The following is a 17,813-nucleotide window of genomic DNA, read 5'->3' on the forward strand; positions in this document are numbered from 1 at the left end:
TACAACTTACAACTTACAACAAGTTAATGATGGCAGTTTTCTGAGGGCTGCAATGATGGTGCCCCCCTCTAGAGAGGGTTTGGGCTTATTTGCTTCTGCGGGGGCCTGTCCATGGTGATCAGTTTAAACTTGGGGTTTCCCTGGGTCCATCTGGGTCATGTGAATTTGGGCTATGAATCCACAAGAAGGTCAGCCTGTGCTTATGACCTCTCAGAGAGGGGTCCCCCTCCCTGCTCAGTGCCAGGTCCCATTCCTCCTAGTTGGCCGAGGGTGAAGAGTTATTTCTGGTTCACCTGCCTCTGAATGTCAGTTTATGGGGCCTTTCATTGGACTTCTCATCTTGGCCTTTATCCACCCCCAGTTTTCCAGGCTGGGAAGATGCCTCCAGGGCAACAAATCCATGGCCCCCTGGGTTCTGCTCCATCTAGTCTTTAGCTTGATAATTTCTTGCCATCTTGTCAGCTCCTTGATGATTTTATGAATGTATTGTTTATACTTTATCCAGGCTTTCAGTTGTTTTCAGTAGAAAGTTTGTCCAGACATCTGCCATATGACTGGACATGGACGTGTGTCTGCTTATCTTCTCTACAAGGATATAGTGAGGCTTGTATAAGGCTTTTACAAAAACCACCGCAAGTGGTGTCCATCAGAAGCTGTCGGTGGTGCCCGGGTGTCAGGACCCTGGGCTATTGTCCAGGCTGTCGCTAACAAACTATGGGATTTTGGGTGAAGGTGTGGCCTCTCTAACATCGCTTTTATGGAAGGAAGGACACATGCCCTGAGGTGGCTGGGGGACCAAGTGGACTTGTCCCTGTGAGGTCCCAGCTGTGTCTGTGGACGGCTGAGCAGGAGGTGGTGGGCAGTGGTTTTTACCCCCAAGTTTCCTAGTGCCCAGCGAGCCCTGATGGGCTTTGGGAAGCGGAGGAAACCCCAGCATGGAGCTGACTGCCCACTGTGGGAAAGCTAGCCTCTGTAGGCTTCTGCCACTTCTGATAGTGTGGGAAGGACTGCAAGGAGCAGGGCTGATCGTCCAGGGCACCTGCTTTCCCTTGGGGACTGTCAGCTTCTTTGCCCACAGCTCACACTGCTTCAACGGCTACCATCCTGGGGTCCTCGCATTCATGGCACAAATGCTGCTGTGGACCTCCTGACACCAGGCCTGAGCTGGGAGGAGGGGAGAGGCACATAGCAGAGCCTCGACAGCCGGGGTGCAGTGGGGCCCAGCCGCCAAGGAGAGGGGTGAGGTGGGGGTGTTGGTGGAGGCTGTGGATTTCCTCCTAGGGAGATGGGAGTGGGCACTCCCAGCTGAGGAAGTGGACAAGGCCCAGTGAGAGCAGACAGGATGGGGAGCACCTTGCTTTGGCTGGAGGAGTGAGCCAGGAGGGTCTTGGGTGCTGTGGGTGAAGACAGCAGGCCGGCATGCACAGATGACTACCCCAGAGCTGTGTGACCCTGGGAGACCTTTCTGGGCATCAGCCTCTCCATCTGTGTAATGGGTGTTATAGTGCCCTTGGGGGCTCCTGTGATGCCTGGGACAGGTGACAGGGGCTTAGGGGCCAGGGAAAGTATAGGCTGGGTCCTCAGGGACCTCCTGACTCCCCTGGCCTCAGCAAGCCCTCACGTGTGCGACTGGCCACTGTCCCCACACTGGCTGCTGTTCTTGGCCCGTCTCTGGGCCATTGACTGGTATTTGCTGAAGCCGTGTTGCTTTGGGCACCTGGACCCATCCTGCTCCATGCTCCTCCTGCTACCTGGGCAGCTCAAGTCCTCTTAGATGATCCCGATGGGGCCTGTGCATTTTTTAGCCCCCGATAGCCACTGCACCATCCCCTTCAGTGGCCCTAATGCAGCCCTGGTCATGCCCCCTTCCTGCCACTGACATCGGAGCTCAGGTCTCCTTCTGACTGTGGCTGCCTGTACACGCAGCCCCTGTGTGGCCTGTGCATCTTGGTAAGACTTCCTGACACTCTGTCCTGGATTCTGCCCCATCTATTATATGCTGTATCTTCAATCACTCCCCTCGTTGGACTGAGATCCCTATGTCTTCCTCTTGCCCCCTGGACCCCACATGGCAGGTCCTCTGAAGACAGGAACCAGACCCTCTCCCATTCCCCTTGTCCAAGGATCCAACACAGTTCGCAACACATGATAGCGGTGGTCCAGCATGTTTTGCTAATCTTTGGATAAAATTCACTGGGTTGACAGTGGGTACTGAGCCACCATCTCCATGTGCAGACCCTGAGGGACCATGTCGGGGACCTGTGCTACATGCAGAGATGGGACAGATACAGAATGAGCACATGAGCACATGGCCCTTCTGTGAAGAGATGTGAGCACCCCAGAGGCTCACTCAGGGGCCAGGGCCCTAAGTGGGGTATGTGGCCTTTCAGAGAAGCCAGGCCTGCAGCTGTGCTGATGAGACAAGTGAACGTGGGGGTCAGGGACATTCCAGGTGCTGAAAACCATGCAGAGTGGCCAGAAGGCCCTGAAAGACCTGTTCTGGGAGAGCCAGTCACTGACCCTGTGTCCAGGGGCCGTGGTGGGGACTTCACCCAGCCTATGTCCTTGCCATCTGCTTACACATGGCAGCGGGCCGATCACTGAGCCATAGTCTGTGTGCTTCCCATCCCCGGGGTTCCCTGGGGCCTCAAGATGCCCTGGGTCCTGGGGAAGCTTGCCTGGACAGAAGGGGAGATGCGAGTGCCTACACAGGCTTCTGGGACCTGCGAGTCCCCTATCCAGCTTTACCAGCTATGACCCCCAGGGGCCCCTCTCAGTGCTGTCAGCCTGTATTCTGAGGTATAGGTTTGGGCAGTCACAAAGGGAAGAAGGTGCCTTGAGTCTGGGAACCCATGACCCTGAACAGCTGGCAAGCCCTTTTGTGTTCTCTGTGGGCTTCCAGTTAACACCTGTCCTCCGTATGTGCTCCAGGTGTCCTGCTGCAGGTGGGGGTGGGCTGAGCATGCCAGTTCCCTTAACCCTGGGATCTGGACCCCTCCAGCCTTCCTTTGGCCTCAGACAAGCCACTCCCTTTTGCTGGTGTCAGGCCCTTGTTCAACCAAGGGGCTCCCAGGGTCTTCCCTAATGTTAGGATTAAGCAGGCTATGCCTCTTGAGGAGTGTCTGGGGTGCTGTGGTCTGGTGGAGAAGGTCACTGCACCAGAAGGTGGTCCTGTCTAAACGTGCCATTTCCATATTAAAGTGACTTATTCAGCACTTGCTCAGTGCCCATGGTGAGCCACACGCATGGAAGAAGATCAGACTCTGAAATGCTCACTGCTTTCCCTATCATTGAGCCAAGACTTATTGAGGGAATGAATGAATGATACATTCCTGGATGGTGGCACTAAGCATTTCAGACCTAAGTTAGCCAGCTCAACCTCCTTGTGAGGTGGGGCCTGTATCCCTCATCTTGCGGATGGGGAAACTGAGGTTGAGCTGGTAACCAGTGCAGTGTGGGTGTGAGCCAGGTCTGTCCCCTGTCAATCTGGAACCATTTTCTTGTCTGCTTCTTCATGGTATTTCCTCTAGCCCAGCACCGGCCGCCGGAACACAGATGACAGGGCTGTGTACACACATGCACATGTAAACATACACATACACACTAAGACATAGATGGCAGGGCTGTGCACCTACACACACACATGCACACACACCAAGACACAGACAGCAGGGCTGTGCATGCGCACGTGCACACACACACATACACACGCATCCACACACCCCAGACACATATGCCTGGGCTCTCTCTTGAGTATATGATGAGCACCAAAGCAGAGGTCAGGTGAGGGAAGTTTAGGAGCAGGGAGGTCCTGTCATCTGGAAATGGGATGACCGTGGAGACAGCCCCTGAAGGGCAGGGGGCGCTGCTCAGTGAGAGGGAGGATGTCCCCCATGGGGAAATGTGTGGAGCAAAGGCATGAGGTGGAAGGGGAGGGGATGTTTTGGTGGGCAGAGGTTGAGAAGGGCAGTGGGGAAATCCTGGGACAAGCAGCTTGTGTCAGACCCTGAGAAAGTCCAAAGGACTCATTCCCATTGCTGGCAATATGAGTCCCTGCAGTGGCCTCAGCCCCTGGTTTTTCCCAGAATCAGAGGGGGGCTTTGACCGGGAGGGGGTGGTCCCTACTGGCCTGGAGCCCTCCTCTGCTGCCCCTGCAGGCACTGGGATGGTCCCCAGGTCTTAGAGTCCTCAGGATGTTCCCAGGCTCCTGGGACACCTAAGCTGGAACGGGAGCCTCTTTGCCAGCCCTGATCTGCCCGAGACCCTCTCACCACCTCCCAAGGAGTTTGGCCCAGGGTCTCACTGCCTGATGCCTCCCTGTGTCACTGCCTGTGAGGCGGTAAAGTGAAAAGGTGGACTTGTCCTGTCTTGAGGACAGGTCCCTGTGTGGAGCCTCCTTTCTGCACTGACAGGTAGGTCAGGGTGGAGGGTGGAGGACCCCACTGGAAAGGTCTCAGGCTTGCAAATGGAGCCTTGCTAGTGAGTCCTCAAGTTATGGTCCCTCGGGCCTCCCCTGTCCTGGCACCCCCAGTGTGAACTGCAATGGAATTCTCACGACTGTCCCCTCTCCAGGTGGGTGTCCCAGAGCGGGCGGCTGCAACGAGACAGGCCTGTTGGAGAGGCTGCCCCTGTGTGGGAAGGCTTTCGCAGACATGATGGGCAAGGTGGACGTCTGGAAGTGGTGCAACCTGTCCGAGTTCATCGTGTGAGTGCCACTGCTGGGCATGGGATTTGCTCTGACCACAGCGCTGCCCACTGCCCAATCACTGCCTGACTGCAGCCCGACCGCACTCTACCCAAGGCCTCACCCATGCCCCACCCACAACATGTAGGCTGCCCACAGCCCTTTCATGTGCTGCCCCACACTTTGCCCAGGACCCCAACCACGCCCCTATTCACACTCTGCCCTTGGTTCTTGGCTCTGGCCACCCCACCCACATCCCGCTGGCACATCACTCATGGCCCCACCCGTGCCCCACCCCTGCCCGCGGCATTTGTGCTCCCCACACCCACAGCGCATTGCCAGCTTCCTATCCCCCGTTCCGCATCCTCACTCTGATGTTATAGCAATTCTACACTGTGTCTCTGCTTCTCCCTCTCCTCTGTTATTTGGGAATCCTCCCCACGCCTGCTTTTCCTCCTGTTTCAGATTAGTGCCATGCCCTGGGAGTGTCCAGTTCGGGGGTTCCCTGGCCTGGGGGTGCCCTGTCTGGGGGGTGCTCTGCCTGGAGGGTGCCTTGCCCAGGGAGTGTCCAGTTTGGGAGTGGCCTGGCCTGGGGCCGGTGCTACCCTACCCCGGGGGGTGCCCTGGCCTGGGGGATGCGTTGCCTGGAGGGTGTTCCACCTTTCCTTGCAGCTGGAGCTGGGTGGACCTTGTTATGTGTATCTTTCTTACAGCACCAGTCACGGCTGGATCTGTTCTTAGTGGTCAGAGGACTTAGAGGAATTGAGTTCCAATGGTTTATACCAGGTGCAATTGTGGACAACACCCCATAGTGAAGGGAGGGCCCCTTGTTCTAGAAGCTTCCCAAGTTTTTTATCTCCTTACCTCCTTGGAAATCACTCATGGCCTTACAGTCCTCTGCCCCACCCCACTCCACCTCTGGCTTTGCAGCCACTCCCTGGTGGCTGCTGCCAGACCCAAACTGTGCTGGCTTCATGCTTTTGCATGTTAGCACCCCAGCCTCTGCCCTCTGTAGAGACACTGACCATGGCCCTGCCCCAGGAAGCCTCCCCGGCCCTGGCCATTCTGGTGGCCCAGCAGATGGGGGCTCCTTGAGGCTGTCACATCTGCAGCCCCACTGCCTGGGGGAACTGCTTGCTGAACCAAGTGGAATGGAATTCTGGGTCTGCTGGGAAGGGGTGCTGGGATTCAGGAAAGGGTTTTGCAGGCTCCTCCTGGTCCTCAGTGAGCCTGGACACAGGCGTGGAATGGAACCACGGGTGGGGGTGGAGTCAGGGAGGAGGAGGTCATAGCTTCATAGCTTCTGGTCTTGCTCCTCTCTGTAACCTGCTAAAGCCTCGGTAAAGAGACTAAATAGAGACGTCCAGCCCTGGGTTGGGAGGACAGGAGTGGAGGCAACCCGATGGGCATTTAGGAGTCAGCGAGTGAGTGGGCAAGAGCCACTGACTGAGTGCCCTTGGTGAAGTCAGACCTGATGCTGGAAAAGGGGAGCTGGGAACAGCCAGGTTGACACTGCGGAGGCCTCCTGAGACCCGGCTGGCAGCACCAGCTCCCAAGAGAGTGGCAAGAGTGGCTGAGAAGCAGTGAGGTGCCCAGAGCCCTCCTCCACCCCAGCTGGACACTGGAGGTGTATTCTTGGAGCTGGCGACACCAGGGTTTCTGGGCCTTCCCATGTAATTGAGAACGTGTCATAGTGTCCCAGAGAGGGAGGCTGGAGAAAGTGGCTGACATGCATTGTCTTTTGCCACTGGGTCCAAGAGGGTGGTCTAGGGTAGGATTGGAGCTGTCCTTTCTGAAGAGTGAGACCATCCAAGAGGAAGGACCTAGAAGCAGTGACCCCCCACCAACTCCTGGAAGCTCTGGGAACAAGCCCTTCTGCAGGGTCCCAGTGTCTCATCAGCTCTCAGTCCCTACTCCACATCACAAGTGTCCAAGCAGGGTCCCTGGACATCTGATCTAAGGCTCTGACCCTGAAGGACAGAGACCAGAGAGATGGAACCAAGCAACCCCGGGGCCATGCACCAAGAAGAAAACGCCAAACGTCACAACTGGTATCTTCAGAGGGCAAACAACTATCTCTCATGTGATGAATGAGAACAAAGAAAGAGCCTTAGAAATGGAGGACGCGACAGAAGTGAAATGGAATAGAAAGGTTGGAAGGGAGATGTTGAGGAAATCTCCCCAGAATAGGAGAGAGAGAGAAGATGATTAGGAGGTCAGTGGTCAGTCCAGGTGTAACACCAAGATAATAGGAATTCTAGAAAGAGAACAGAAGAATGGAGGGATAAAGGGCCCTTGCCAGGGGCTGAGGGCATGAGCTTGCAGCCGGTGAGGGCTTGCCCAGTGCTGACACGAGGGAGGAAAAAGTCCCGCATGGATCCTGGAATATCAGAGCTGTAGAAATAAAGGAAAACTTCTACACCTATCCAAAAGGAGGAAAAAAATGAGCTCCAGGTTGGAGATGAGGGGATCAGAGGCCTTCAGGCTCCCCTACAGCAGCCCTGGAAACCGAGGACTGTGGGATGCAAGGACCTGAGAATTTCAGACTGTGATTTCTCGGCTAGTGTGCTATTTCCCACCAATTTGTCCACTAAATAGAGAGAAACGAAAATACTGTCAGATGTGTGGCATCTCCAGCATCTTATTCCCACATACCTTTCTCAAGCTCTGGCGGCTGTGCACCAAGATGTGGAGCAAACCACGACAAAGGAAGCTGTGAGATCTGGGGAGCAGAGCCAAGGCAGGAGAGGGAAGCCTCAGCGAGGGCAGTGCCCCAGCGTGGTAGCACGCACTAGGTGGAGGTGGCCTGGCCCACATGGAGGGCACCCGATGCTTATCTGACACGGCGACTGCCTGCCCATGCCCTGTAACCCAGCTCAGTCAAGAATGAAGGACACCCCTCTCTTTCCCCTGAATGTTCATTCTGCTTTGGTTCCCACTGAAGCAGGGTGGGCCTTGGTGAGCTTAGAGGAGAGGTGGCTTGCTCCCCTCAGTAGGACTGGTCCACATGACGGCCCCATCAGGAGTCATGGCTGCGAAGACCCTATTCCCCAAACTCGCCCATGGCCTGTCTGCCTGTGGCCTTCCCTGGGGAGGGGTCTCATTGCCCCTCGGGGCAACCAAAGTGTGTACTCTCGGGGAACCTCCCTCCAAGAGCAGCAATGGGCTCCTTCTGTACCCATTTAAGGAGCATTGCTATGGGATTTCCAAATGCAACACTGTATTGCCTGGGAACACACACGCAGGTGGTGAAACCTAAAGCAAGGTGGGCAAACCCCCCAGAGGTGGGTCGGGGGAGAGGGAGTCTGACTGGGGGGTTTGTCCGGCATCCAGTCTACTGGGTTCCTCTCCTTCCCATCCTGGGTTGTGGTGCATCTTTTTTAGAGAGAGTGCTCTCGGGAGCCGGACTGAAGGAGGAGTGGGGAGGCCCCAGATTATCCAGGGGATGAATAAATCATAAATAGTTCCTGGTTTTCTAGAGAAGCACTGAGTGTGGGCTTCTCTAGAAATGTGACAAACATGCAGATTTTGTGGATCCACAGAGATGAGTGCTGTGCTCAGCTCTGCCCCAAACCTAACAGCTGGGGTGGGCTCACCCCATGACCTGGTCTGTGCCAGGCACTTGCTGGGGCACATGGACCTCAACTCATTTGGTTCTCTCAGCCACCTGATTGGGTAAGTGTTATTAAACCCACTTACAGACAAGGAAACTGAGGTCCAGGGAGGTTAAATGACATGGCCCATATCACAAAGATGGGGAGTGGCTGAGCTGGAGTTGGAGAGGCCCCGTCATGTTGGCTCTGCAACCTGAGCCTGGAGCCACTGTCCATGCTGTCTTCTGGGATTACCTCTGCTCCGTGGGCTTCTCCATGTGGCCTAGCTTTGGCTGGGAGTAGGGTTTGGGAACAGCAGGGCTTTCAGCCTTGCCTCACCTCCTCTTGGGACAGTTCTGGGGCTGCACATCACTCCTCTTGCTCTGTAGACTCGCTGTTCACAGAGGGTCTTCTCCAGGGTCTGTCTGGCTCGTCTCAGCCCTGGGGATGGTTGTTGGGGGTGGCATTCCTGGGTAGCAGTTCAGTGGAATGACTTCGGAGGCACAGAGGTTACCGCATGTGATTCTCATCACGCACATAGATGCTGGGAACTTCAGAAGGTGAAGGCTGTTGCACGGTGCTGTTAGACGGCTCCCCAGCTCCTGGATCCGCTGGCAGGGGGTTGGGGTGGACAGCAGGCCACTGAATCTGAGGCCCTGTGGGAGAAGCAAGTCAGGGGAGATGAGGGTTTGTCCATGGACCTAGCTGTTGAGGTGCCTCTAAAGCCTGGGCATGTTTTAGGGGCTGCATTGTGCCTGAGGCCCAGGATAGCCAACAGCTCTGTACTTGGATTCGAGGTTGTTCTCTGCCGACACTACCTGGAAAGGCACAGGTGTGTGTCTGACTTACATTCTAAGGTGCTGAGAGCCAGCCTTGGATCAGTCAGGAGTTGGTCTGAGTAACTGTACCTCGGCTCACCAGACCCTTCCTGGGGCATGGGGTTGGGAGACCAGGAGAACCCTGGGTGGAGTGGGTCAGAGTCCCCGTTTCCCACCGCTTTCTAATGCTTTGGGAAATCTATGCCCAGATAATGTTCCATGCAGGAAGCAGCTCTTTCCTGTTGATGGGCCGGATCAGTGGCTCCCTCCTGGGACAGCACAGGAAGGAGGAGATGGGCTACTTTCCCACGGGGAAGCCAAGGCAAGACCCTTCACACTCCTGCATCTGTCCTCATGCAGCACAGGCGTGGGGAAGTGCTGGCCCTGGACAGAGGGGTTGGCATCTGGGCAGGAGTTCATCTAACTTCTTCTAGAACATCCTGAATGAGTGGCTGCCACTCTAGGCCTTGCAGACCCCAATGACAGGGAGGTCATCACCTCCACAGTCTGCCCATTGGACCAGGTGGTGGCTGGGAAGTCCTTTATGCTGAGTTGACTTCTGGGTCTCTGTGGCTATAGCCCTTGGTCAGCATGAGGACTGTCCAGAGCCTGTGCTGGGTGGACATGGAGCATCATGGGTGGTTTGCTGAGTGCCCTTTCCATCTTTGATCTCATGGACAGGGGGACCCACAGAAGGGGGCTCTACATATCCTGTTAGATGGGGCGAAGGAGGCAACTTCTGAGAGATGAAGAGGCAGGGACTGGGGCTCACAGGTGTGACTCCCACTTGGCCACCACCTGGCACATGAGGGCAGGCTGACTTGATTAGGAGGTGGCTTGCCCCTGGTCTCAGAGAGAACCTCCTCTTGGGCTCTTAGGGTATCCTGGATGATGAAGGCTTTGCAGGTCCAAGCGGCCGTGATCCAGGCACCCTTTGACCCTGGAGAGGCGTGGCTTGGTGTGTCCTCTGGGCAGACCTGGGTAGTGCTTGGAGGTCCAGGGGAGCTGGGCTGAGACCCTGGATCCTGGGAGCTCATGGCCTCAAAGGCAGCAAGTCATGGTCAAATGGGACTGGACCCAAACCACCCCACCCATCTTCCTGGCCTCAGGTCAGGTCAGGTGTGTGGGAGGATGGCGAGAGCCTGGCTTTCACTCCCTCTGCTTTTGCAGGTACTATGAGAGTTTCACCAACTGCACCGAGATGGAGGCCAACATCGTGGGCTGCTACTGGCCCAACCCCCTGGCCCAGGGCTTCATCACCGGCATCCACAGGCAGTTCTTCTCCAACTGCACCATGGACAAGGTCCACTTGGAGGACCCCCCAGATGAGGTTCTTATCCCGCTGATCATTATACCTGTCGTTCTGACTGTCGCCATGGCTGGCCTGGTGGTGTGGCGCAGCAAGCGCACCGACACGCTGCTGTGAGGGTCTGAGTGAGATGGAGTGGGGCACACCTGGCAAGCTGGAAGAAAGTTCCCTGGGGATGGGAGAACGGATGGGTGCTGCCAATCTCCAGCTACCGTGGCCACACCCCACGTGGTCATGGGCAGACCCCTCCCTTCCTGGGCTGACCTGCTCCCTCGAGGCCAGCCTGCTCCCTGGCCGAGGCTCAGGCTATCTGCCCAAGCTCTTTGCTCATTCTAGGGCCAGTGAAGGAAAATGTGATAAAGCCAGAGCTTATGTGCTGGGCGCAGAAATCACCTGCTGTGTCCTGTGCTCCGCAGGCTGGGCCAGAGCCTCTGCCCGGAGGTTTCTGTGCCATTTCTTAGCACAGAATCCAGCCTAGCCTTAGCTGCAGTCTAGGTCCTGCTTAGACTAGAACTCCTGGCTTGACCCCATCTCCGGTTCCTGCCTTGGCTCCTGCCCCAGCCCCGGCCCCTGCCTACATCCAGACAGAAAGACAGGCAGGGGCTCTTGGAAGACGTTCCATGCTGTGGAAGACGTTCCGTGCTGTGAACTCCGGGCCCTCCTGGTGGGAAGACAGCTGGAAAGGCTGGGAGGAGAAGGGAGGGGCTGGGGGGTTCCCAGGAGCCACGCATGGCCTGCAGAGTCCATTCCATCATGATGCTGTGCCCACTATGGGCTGTGTCCGTGACCAGAGGCTGGAGTGGAGGTGTGTCAGAGCCTCTCACCAGGGCTTGCTGTGCGGATGGGACCTGGGCCTCCTTCCTACAGGGGCTCCTCTGTGGGTGAGGGGCCCTCTGGAATGGCATACCATGAGCTTGTGGCCTCTATCTGCTACCATCTGCATTTTATCTGAGTAAAGTTACCTTACTTCTGGGATTTCCTGTTTTATTTCGTGTTATTCAGAGAGATGGTGCGTCTCTTGGGTCTGATGAGTCCCCTGTACATATTGTACAGATAGGGAACAACTGAGGTTCCGGAATCCCAAAATGTCAGTGCTTGGGGGCTCAGAGGGTGTTACAATAGGAGAGGGGCCTGCCAGGAGGAGAAAGTTGCCTAGCTATTGGCAGCCCCTGGGGTACCTCCCACCCCGACCCGTCGGTTTGAGGATGATGGGGAAGATTTCTTTGTCTTCTGTTTTCTCTTTGCAACTGCTTTGGGCTTGCTAGGACCCCTGCCTGGGTTTTCTGGGGACCGAGAGGCCCTGGCCAGGTCTGTCTGGGGGCAGATGCTGGTCCTGGGGGTCCCTAGAGCGGGTGGAGAGGCTTTATCCCCAGGCTGGGCTCTTGTCCAGGTTCCAGTTCTGTGGACTTGCATCTTTTGCATGTGGGCTGTTGGATCCAGCATCTTCTTGTTGGATCCCTGTGAGTGGAGACAGATACGACCCTGGTAGTTCCTCTGCCCTTAGAGGCCCAGCTCCCCTTCGATGCCCAGGCAGGCAGGTTCTGGCACTGGGGATCTGCATGGTGGATGCCACTGGACCGGAGGTCTGGGTGGGTGGCCCGAACCTGACCCCGCTGGGGACACAGTGTGGGGGATAGAATCTGAGTCTACTTCATGTTCTTGGGGCAGCTTCAGCCAGGCATGAATGGTTGGGATCCCCACCACCCAAGCCTTGGCCAGCTATCTCTGAGATGGGACACCATCTGCCCAACGCGGTGACTGTGTGGAGCTTGTGTGACTGTGTGGAGCCTGGTGACCTCTGGCCTGCAGTGATGCCTCTGTGTTCAGTGGATCCTGGGGTCCAGGCTGCTATGGTAGAGGTGCAGCCCTGCCCCTTGGCTCGCATTAGGCACCTCCTGGTTGTGCATCCTTGAAGAAAAGCTTGAAATGTGCTGATGGAACCCCCCCCAAAGCGGACTGGGACGCCTGCAGCTACCTCCTGGGTGCCCTGGAACCCAAGTCCTGGAAGCTGCTCCGAGTAGGGAGTGAGCCTGGAGTCACGCTCTGGCCGCCTCCCAAGCTCTTGGGCACTGTCTTCTGATCTGCTACCTCCTCCCTAGGGACAGGGGTCCTGGGGAGCCTGATGAGATTTCTGTGAGGGTTTGGATTCCTGGGGATGGGGTGAGGGTCCAATGAGGGGTGTCCTAGAGGCTGGGAGGTCCCAGGGCAGGGCCCTCAAACACTGTTTCCAGGCTAGATAAAGCGTCAGGCCCTAATTCAGCCAGATGCTGCTCTTGCGGAATACACTCTGGAGACAGCTTGTGTTTTTCTGCTATGCAGACTCCAAACTTGGCAGGAGTTTCGAGCTCCCTCACCAGGGACAGGGCAAGTGGGTGCAGCTACACTGCTGTGTGGGCAGATCAAGGAGCTGGATAGGGAGCCAGGAGGCCTGTCCACATAACCCTGCAGAGGCTCACAAGGAAGGAAGGGACATCAACATTCACTCAGCCTTGATCAGGTGAAAGAGAAGTAATTATTTAGGGAGTAAGAGGGTATCTATTCATGTTTCCTATCTGAATCTTCTTTCAATTTTTACTTCTCCATGTGTTTTCTCCAGGGCACCAAGCATCTAGGGTGCCAGGCCCATAAAGGGAAAGTGCTTGTGTGGGTGTATGTGTGTATGTGTGTGAGCATGTGTGTGAGGGTGTATGTGTGTTGGTGTGTACATGTGAGTGTGCATTGGAGGCAGGGATAGCGTGTGTATTCTAGGAGCTTCCTTATCTAAAAATCTCCTACATTTCATCAGTTTACACAATCATTATTAACGCCCCATTTTGCAGATGTGGAAATTGAGGCTCAGAAATATAAGGGGACTTGCTGATGAGTGGTCTTTTCTGTTTTCCCGGCCTGCTGCCCTTCTGACTCCAGCCCTGAGAGGTGACAACTGCCTTGAGGAACCCCTCTGGACCCCGGATCTGCGTGGGTTTCCTTTAGCCAGAGCGGGTCCCTTCCTGACTGTGGCAAGTTTCGGGCATGCAGAAGGCTGCCGGGGTCCTCTAACAGGGTGACTGGCCCAAGCACTCAGTCTGGTGCAGCCTTAGTACTCAGGTCATCATGGTGGTTGTGGTGGAGTGCAGCCACAGCCCTGCCTCATGGGGGTCGAGGACTCATCCCCAAGTCTTTTCTCTGGGCAAACCCAGCTGTGGCCCACAGGTCTCCCTTTCTGGACACACCCACCTCCCTTTCTGGAAGACCCCACCTGCTTCACCCCTTGAAGAAGGAATCAACCCTTAGCCCTGAAAGGCTCCCTGTGGCTCAGCTTCAGGCCTGGACTGGCTGTCAAAGGTGATCAGAATTCGTGTGGGAATGACCGCTCATAGGAAGCAGATGCCATGAGTATGCGTGTGTATATAAGTGTGTGTGAAAGTGTATATTTGTGTGTATATGTGTGAGCATATGTTCATTGGTGTGCATGTGTGTACATGTGAGTGTATATTCCTGAGTGTGTGTGACTGTGTGTACAAAGTGTTGGCAACTACGGCCAGATGATGGCCGAGCCCTGTGTGGGTCGTACACATTTGCCACAGTCCATACCCTTTGTAACGTGAAAACATTACTACTTGTAAGTGAGGAGAGTGAATGCCAGCAACTCATGGGGGCTGTTGTGGCTGGGGTGGGGTGTGTCTTTAATCATTTCAGTCCGCCAAGGTTTTTGCACCACTGTGTTGAGAGCTGTGGGGATCAAAGAGACATACAGGGCACAGCCTGACCCCCAAGGGTTCCCTGACTTGTTGGAGAGGCAGCTATGCAAGGCCCAAATGCAGTGTGCACAGTGAGTGAGGCAGACGAGAGGTAGGTTCCTCCGGGGACTTTGAGGAATGTTGATGGTTGATGGAGAGGGTTTTTAAGCTGAATCTTTAAGGGCGAGTAGGAGTTTTCCACTGCATGAGAAGCGTGTCATGAGCAAAAGCCCAGCGATGTGCAAGAACATGGCTGTGTGGGTCAGGTGGGACTGAAAGTGTGAGCAGGGCCCAATTTGGGGAGGCGAGAGGGGATGGTTTGGGGATGAAGGTGTCTGCAAATGCACATTATTTAAGTCATTGATGGCTTCTCTCATGGGGCCTCTGTGTAACTTGCTCCCTCCAGCCCATTCTGATTCCAGAACCACTCTGCACTGGGTGCCATGCAAGGCTCTGGGAGACAGTGGGAAGGGAGCCGCTGTTTCTGCCCTGCAGGAAAGGGAGAGACTGTCCATATCAAAACACAACACGGAACAAGGCAGCTGCTGTTTGTACAGTGGCCTTAGCAGAGGCACTTCTGTGGGTTGCAAAGGGTCGTCAATGGAAGTGTGAATTCTTTTTGGCCACCTCACCCCTGATTACTCAGCAAACAAAACCTGGGAGTACACAGGGTTTGTACTGAGGGCAGCTATTAGAGGGTAGCTGCCTTTATCCTTGGCAGAGGATATCCTGCGGGGGTCTATGGGACCTGCCACTGAGGTCACTGTGGTGGCAGCGGTTGACCTCATTCACTGGAGGCTGAGCCTATGGGAGCATCTTGTTAAGGAGCAGGTGACCTTTATTCCCTGCAATTGCCCCATGTGTGGTCTGCAAGCCAGTTCTCATCATCGAGGAGTGGACTTGCCAGGGTCTGCAGAAGTCATGTTGCCAAAAGGGGAGATCTTTAGAACACAGACCTGCATCTCCATCAGGCCCTGACAATTACTGATGGCACCCGGGGCAGTCCAGACAACGTGGGGGCCAAGCAGCTGCATTGTGAACGGGGTCCTTGAGGACTCTGACTTCCATCTGAAGAGCAGTTGTGCGGAATTGAGAAGGAAATCTCCTGACCCTGTCTGGCAGGTTTCTGAAGGCCTGAGTACAGCGTGCTCTAAAACAGGCTTCAAGTCCAGGCTGAGACTCAGCCCTGAGGATGTGGCCAGTGATGCTCACTTAGGGCCCTCCTGTCCTTACTCACTGGGGGAGGCATTTATTGATGAAATAGATTTTGACTTTTTCAACTGATGGGATTTTGTGCACTTTTAAGACCCCAGTGGGTTGGAGAGGCTTGAAGACCCCATGGAATTTCTTCTCATATATATAAAGTGAAAAAGTAGAATATAAAACAATGTAGAGGAACTGCTTCCGAAATGACATGAGAACTTCATGGACCAAACAACCATACCTAGTGCAAATCATAAAAAAACCCCAGACAACTGTTTAAGGTCTCTGGAAATTGTCTTAAGGCTACACAGCAAATGAAACATTTACTACAGAAAATGTGTCAAATCTGGATAAGAACAGGAGCATCTGTAGCACTGGAGCTGTGACTGGTTCACCTGCCCTTCCCTGCCCCCATCCCAGAGTCCCAGAAGACAGGGCTCCCTCTCTCCAGTTCCCAATCAAGGCATCTTGACACGATGCCCCTGGGAGGGGCAGGTTGCCAGCACTGCTCACCCCCACCGCAGCTCTGCGCTGCAGAGACCGAGCTCCAGGCAGGAGTGAGGAGTTGGCTTCCAACAGGTCCTTGAGAAGGCAAGGCACTCCTTGTCTACAGCCTCATCCCTGCCTGCTGAGAGCCATGCACTGGGCAGCTACTGGCTGTCTTGATGCCCACTGGCACAGCAGACCATGAGCGCCAGCACACACTCAAATCCCCCACCTCCGTGAGACTACTGGATAAGGTTCCAGGAAGCACGAGAGTTCATGGGCGAGAGGAGTGGGCTGGAGGGTGGGGGCCTGGATTTTCCTGAGGGGTGCTGAGGAGTGAAGTGGGCTGGCCAGAGGCTGCTGGCCCAGGCCTTTTTACAGAAAGCAACGGGAAATATGGGAAGGGTGTGTTAGGGGTGCAGGTTGCATGATGGGAGCGGCACATGGCAGAAGCGAAGGATCTTGAGGGGTCTTGGGCAGAAGGACCAGCCCCACCTCACCCCATGGGTGGGGACAGTGGCGGGGATCTGGGGGCATCCTCTTCAACTCCAGCTTCCTGTTGATAGGTCTGTCAGGGGATGGAGGGCCCCTCCCCCGCACAGGCATCTCTGTTTCCTTCAGGCCCTGGGCCAACCTCCACCTCTCTTGGTGGTTTCTGCTCTATTGGCCATCGAGGCAGCATGACTCTTCTTCACTGAGTGGGAGAATGTTCCTTCCTGACCCCCAGCTGCCAGGATTGTGAGCTCTGTGTCCATCTCTGTTCACACAGAGAAGCTGGCTGGCATTTCAAGGTACTGTCTTAATACTCTGATGGCCCGTTCTCTGCAAGCCCCTACAGACCTCCTCTCCATGTCCTTGCTTGGACTGGCCTGCACTCGTGCGTCACAGGCATTGTGTCCAGGTGGCCTGTGATGCATGTGTCAGCTTTGGTTACATGCCTGGCACACGCCGAGACACAGCGATGGAGCAGCCACCCTGGAGGGCGCACAAAACCTGGTAACAGGGAGCAGAAGTGGGGGCTGAATATGTAGAGCCTGCTTTGGGGTAACTGAAGGGAAGAAGGAAAGCAGGACCGCAGGAGCATGGGGCCTGCACTGTTGCCCACCAGAAAACCGCCTGATGTTCAGGAGGCCCACTCCTGGCCATGGTTACCAAGGAAGCAAGGTCGAGGAGAAAGCTGGTTGAAAAGAACTTCCTGGCGGGCGCGGTGGCTCATGCCTGTAATCCCAGCACTTTGGGAGGCCGAGGCAGGCAGACCACGAGGTCAGGAGATCGAGGCCATCCTGACTAACACAGTAAAACACCGTCTCGATTAAAAATAGAAAAAATTAGCCAGGCATGGTGGTGGGCATCTGTAGTCCCAGCTACTCGGGAGACTGAGGCAGGAGAATTGCTTGAACCTGGGAGGTGGAGGTTGCAGTGAGCCAAGATCATGCTACTGCACTCCAGCTTGGGCAGTCAGCAGAGCAAGACTCCTCAAAAAAAAAAACAAAACAAAAACCAAACCAAAAAAATCTTCCTGTCCTTTTTTTCTTTTTTTTATCTTTTTTTTTTTTAAATCAAATTCAGTTAAAATTGGATTCAGTCAACTTGAAATATCGTTGAAATGAATCCGGCAAACGGAGGGTGATCGGTCAGTGATGGGTGGCGAGGACAGGCCACTGGGAGGAAGAACCCTCCTGAAGGTGCAGGCCTTAGTCAAGGAGCTGTCCAGGAAAGTGGAGGAGATGACCGGAAAAGGCCAGTCTTGGCACCTCTGACCTACTGGTACCAAGCACATCGCTGGCCACATGTGGACCCCACCAGCCTGCACCTCCTGAAGGGAGCCTGCCTTAGGCCACCAGCCATTCGCAGGACTGGGAGGCCACGCACTGGGCTGGCTTCAGCACTGGGGCCTGGCTCTTTTCCTGACTTGCTGAGCTGCAGGAAATCCCCTCACACCCCTGTCCCATCTCAGTTTCCTGTCATTTGTGCAGTGGATCTGCCAGGGGGCCTCAGTGC

The 17,813-nt window shown here is 55.4% G+C and overlaps 1 protein-coding gene across 2 annotated transcripts in view; it reads left to right on the plus strand.

Annotated features, from left to right (window-relative positions):
* The window catches only part of RAMP3 (receptor (G protein-coupled) activity modifying protein 3), a 23,255-nt gene extending 9,932 nt beyond the window's left edge, over positions 1–13,323 (plus strand). Inside the window, exons 2-4 of one of the 2 annotated variants that reach the window (XM_011983275.1) lie at positions 4,573–4,705; positions 10,266–10,517; positions 13,224–13,323. In XM_011983275.1, the coding sequence (XP_011838665.1) occupies positions 4,573–4,705; positions 10,266–10,517; positions 13,224–13,236 (398 nt within the window). In that variant the 3' untranslated portion in view covers positions 13,237–13,323. Of the gene's footprint in view, positions 1–4,572; positions 4,706–10,265; positions 11,378–13,223 lie in introns of those variants that run through there. The other variant, XM_011983276.1, reaches the window with a different exon arrangement.
* Positions 13,324–17,813: the final 4,490 nt, after the last annotated feature.

The sequence above is a fragment of the Mandrillus leucophaeus genome, unplaced genomic scaffold (assembly GCF_000951045.1).
Source record: "Mandrillus leucophaeus isolate KB7577 unplaced genomic scaffold, Mleu.le_1.0 Scaffold248, whole genome shotgun sequence".
NCBI classification, from domain to species: domain Eukaryota; kingdom Metazoa; phylum Chordata; class Mammalia; order Primates; family Cercopithecidae; genus Mandrillus; species Mandrillus leucophaeus.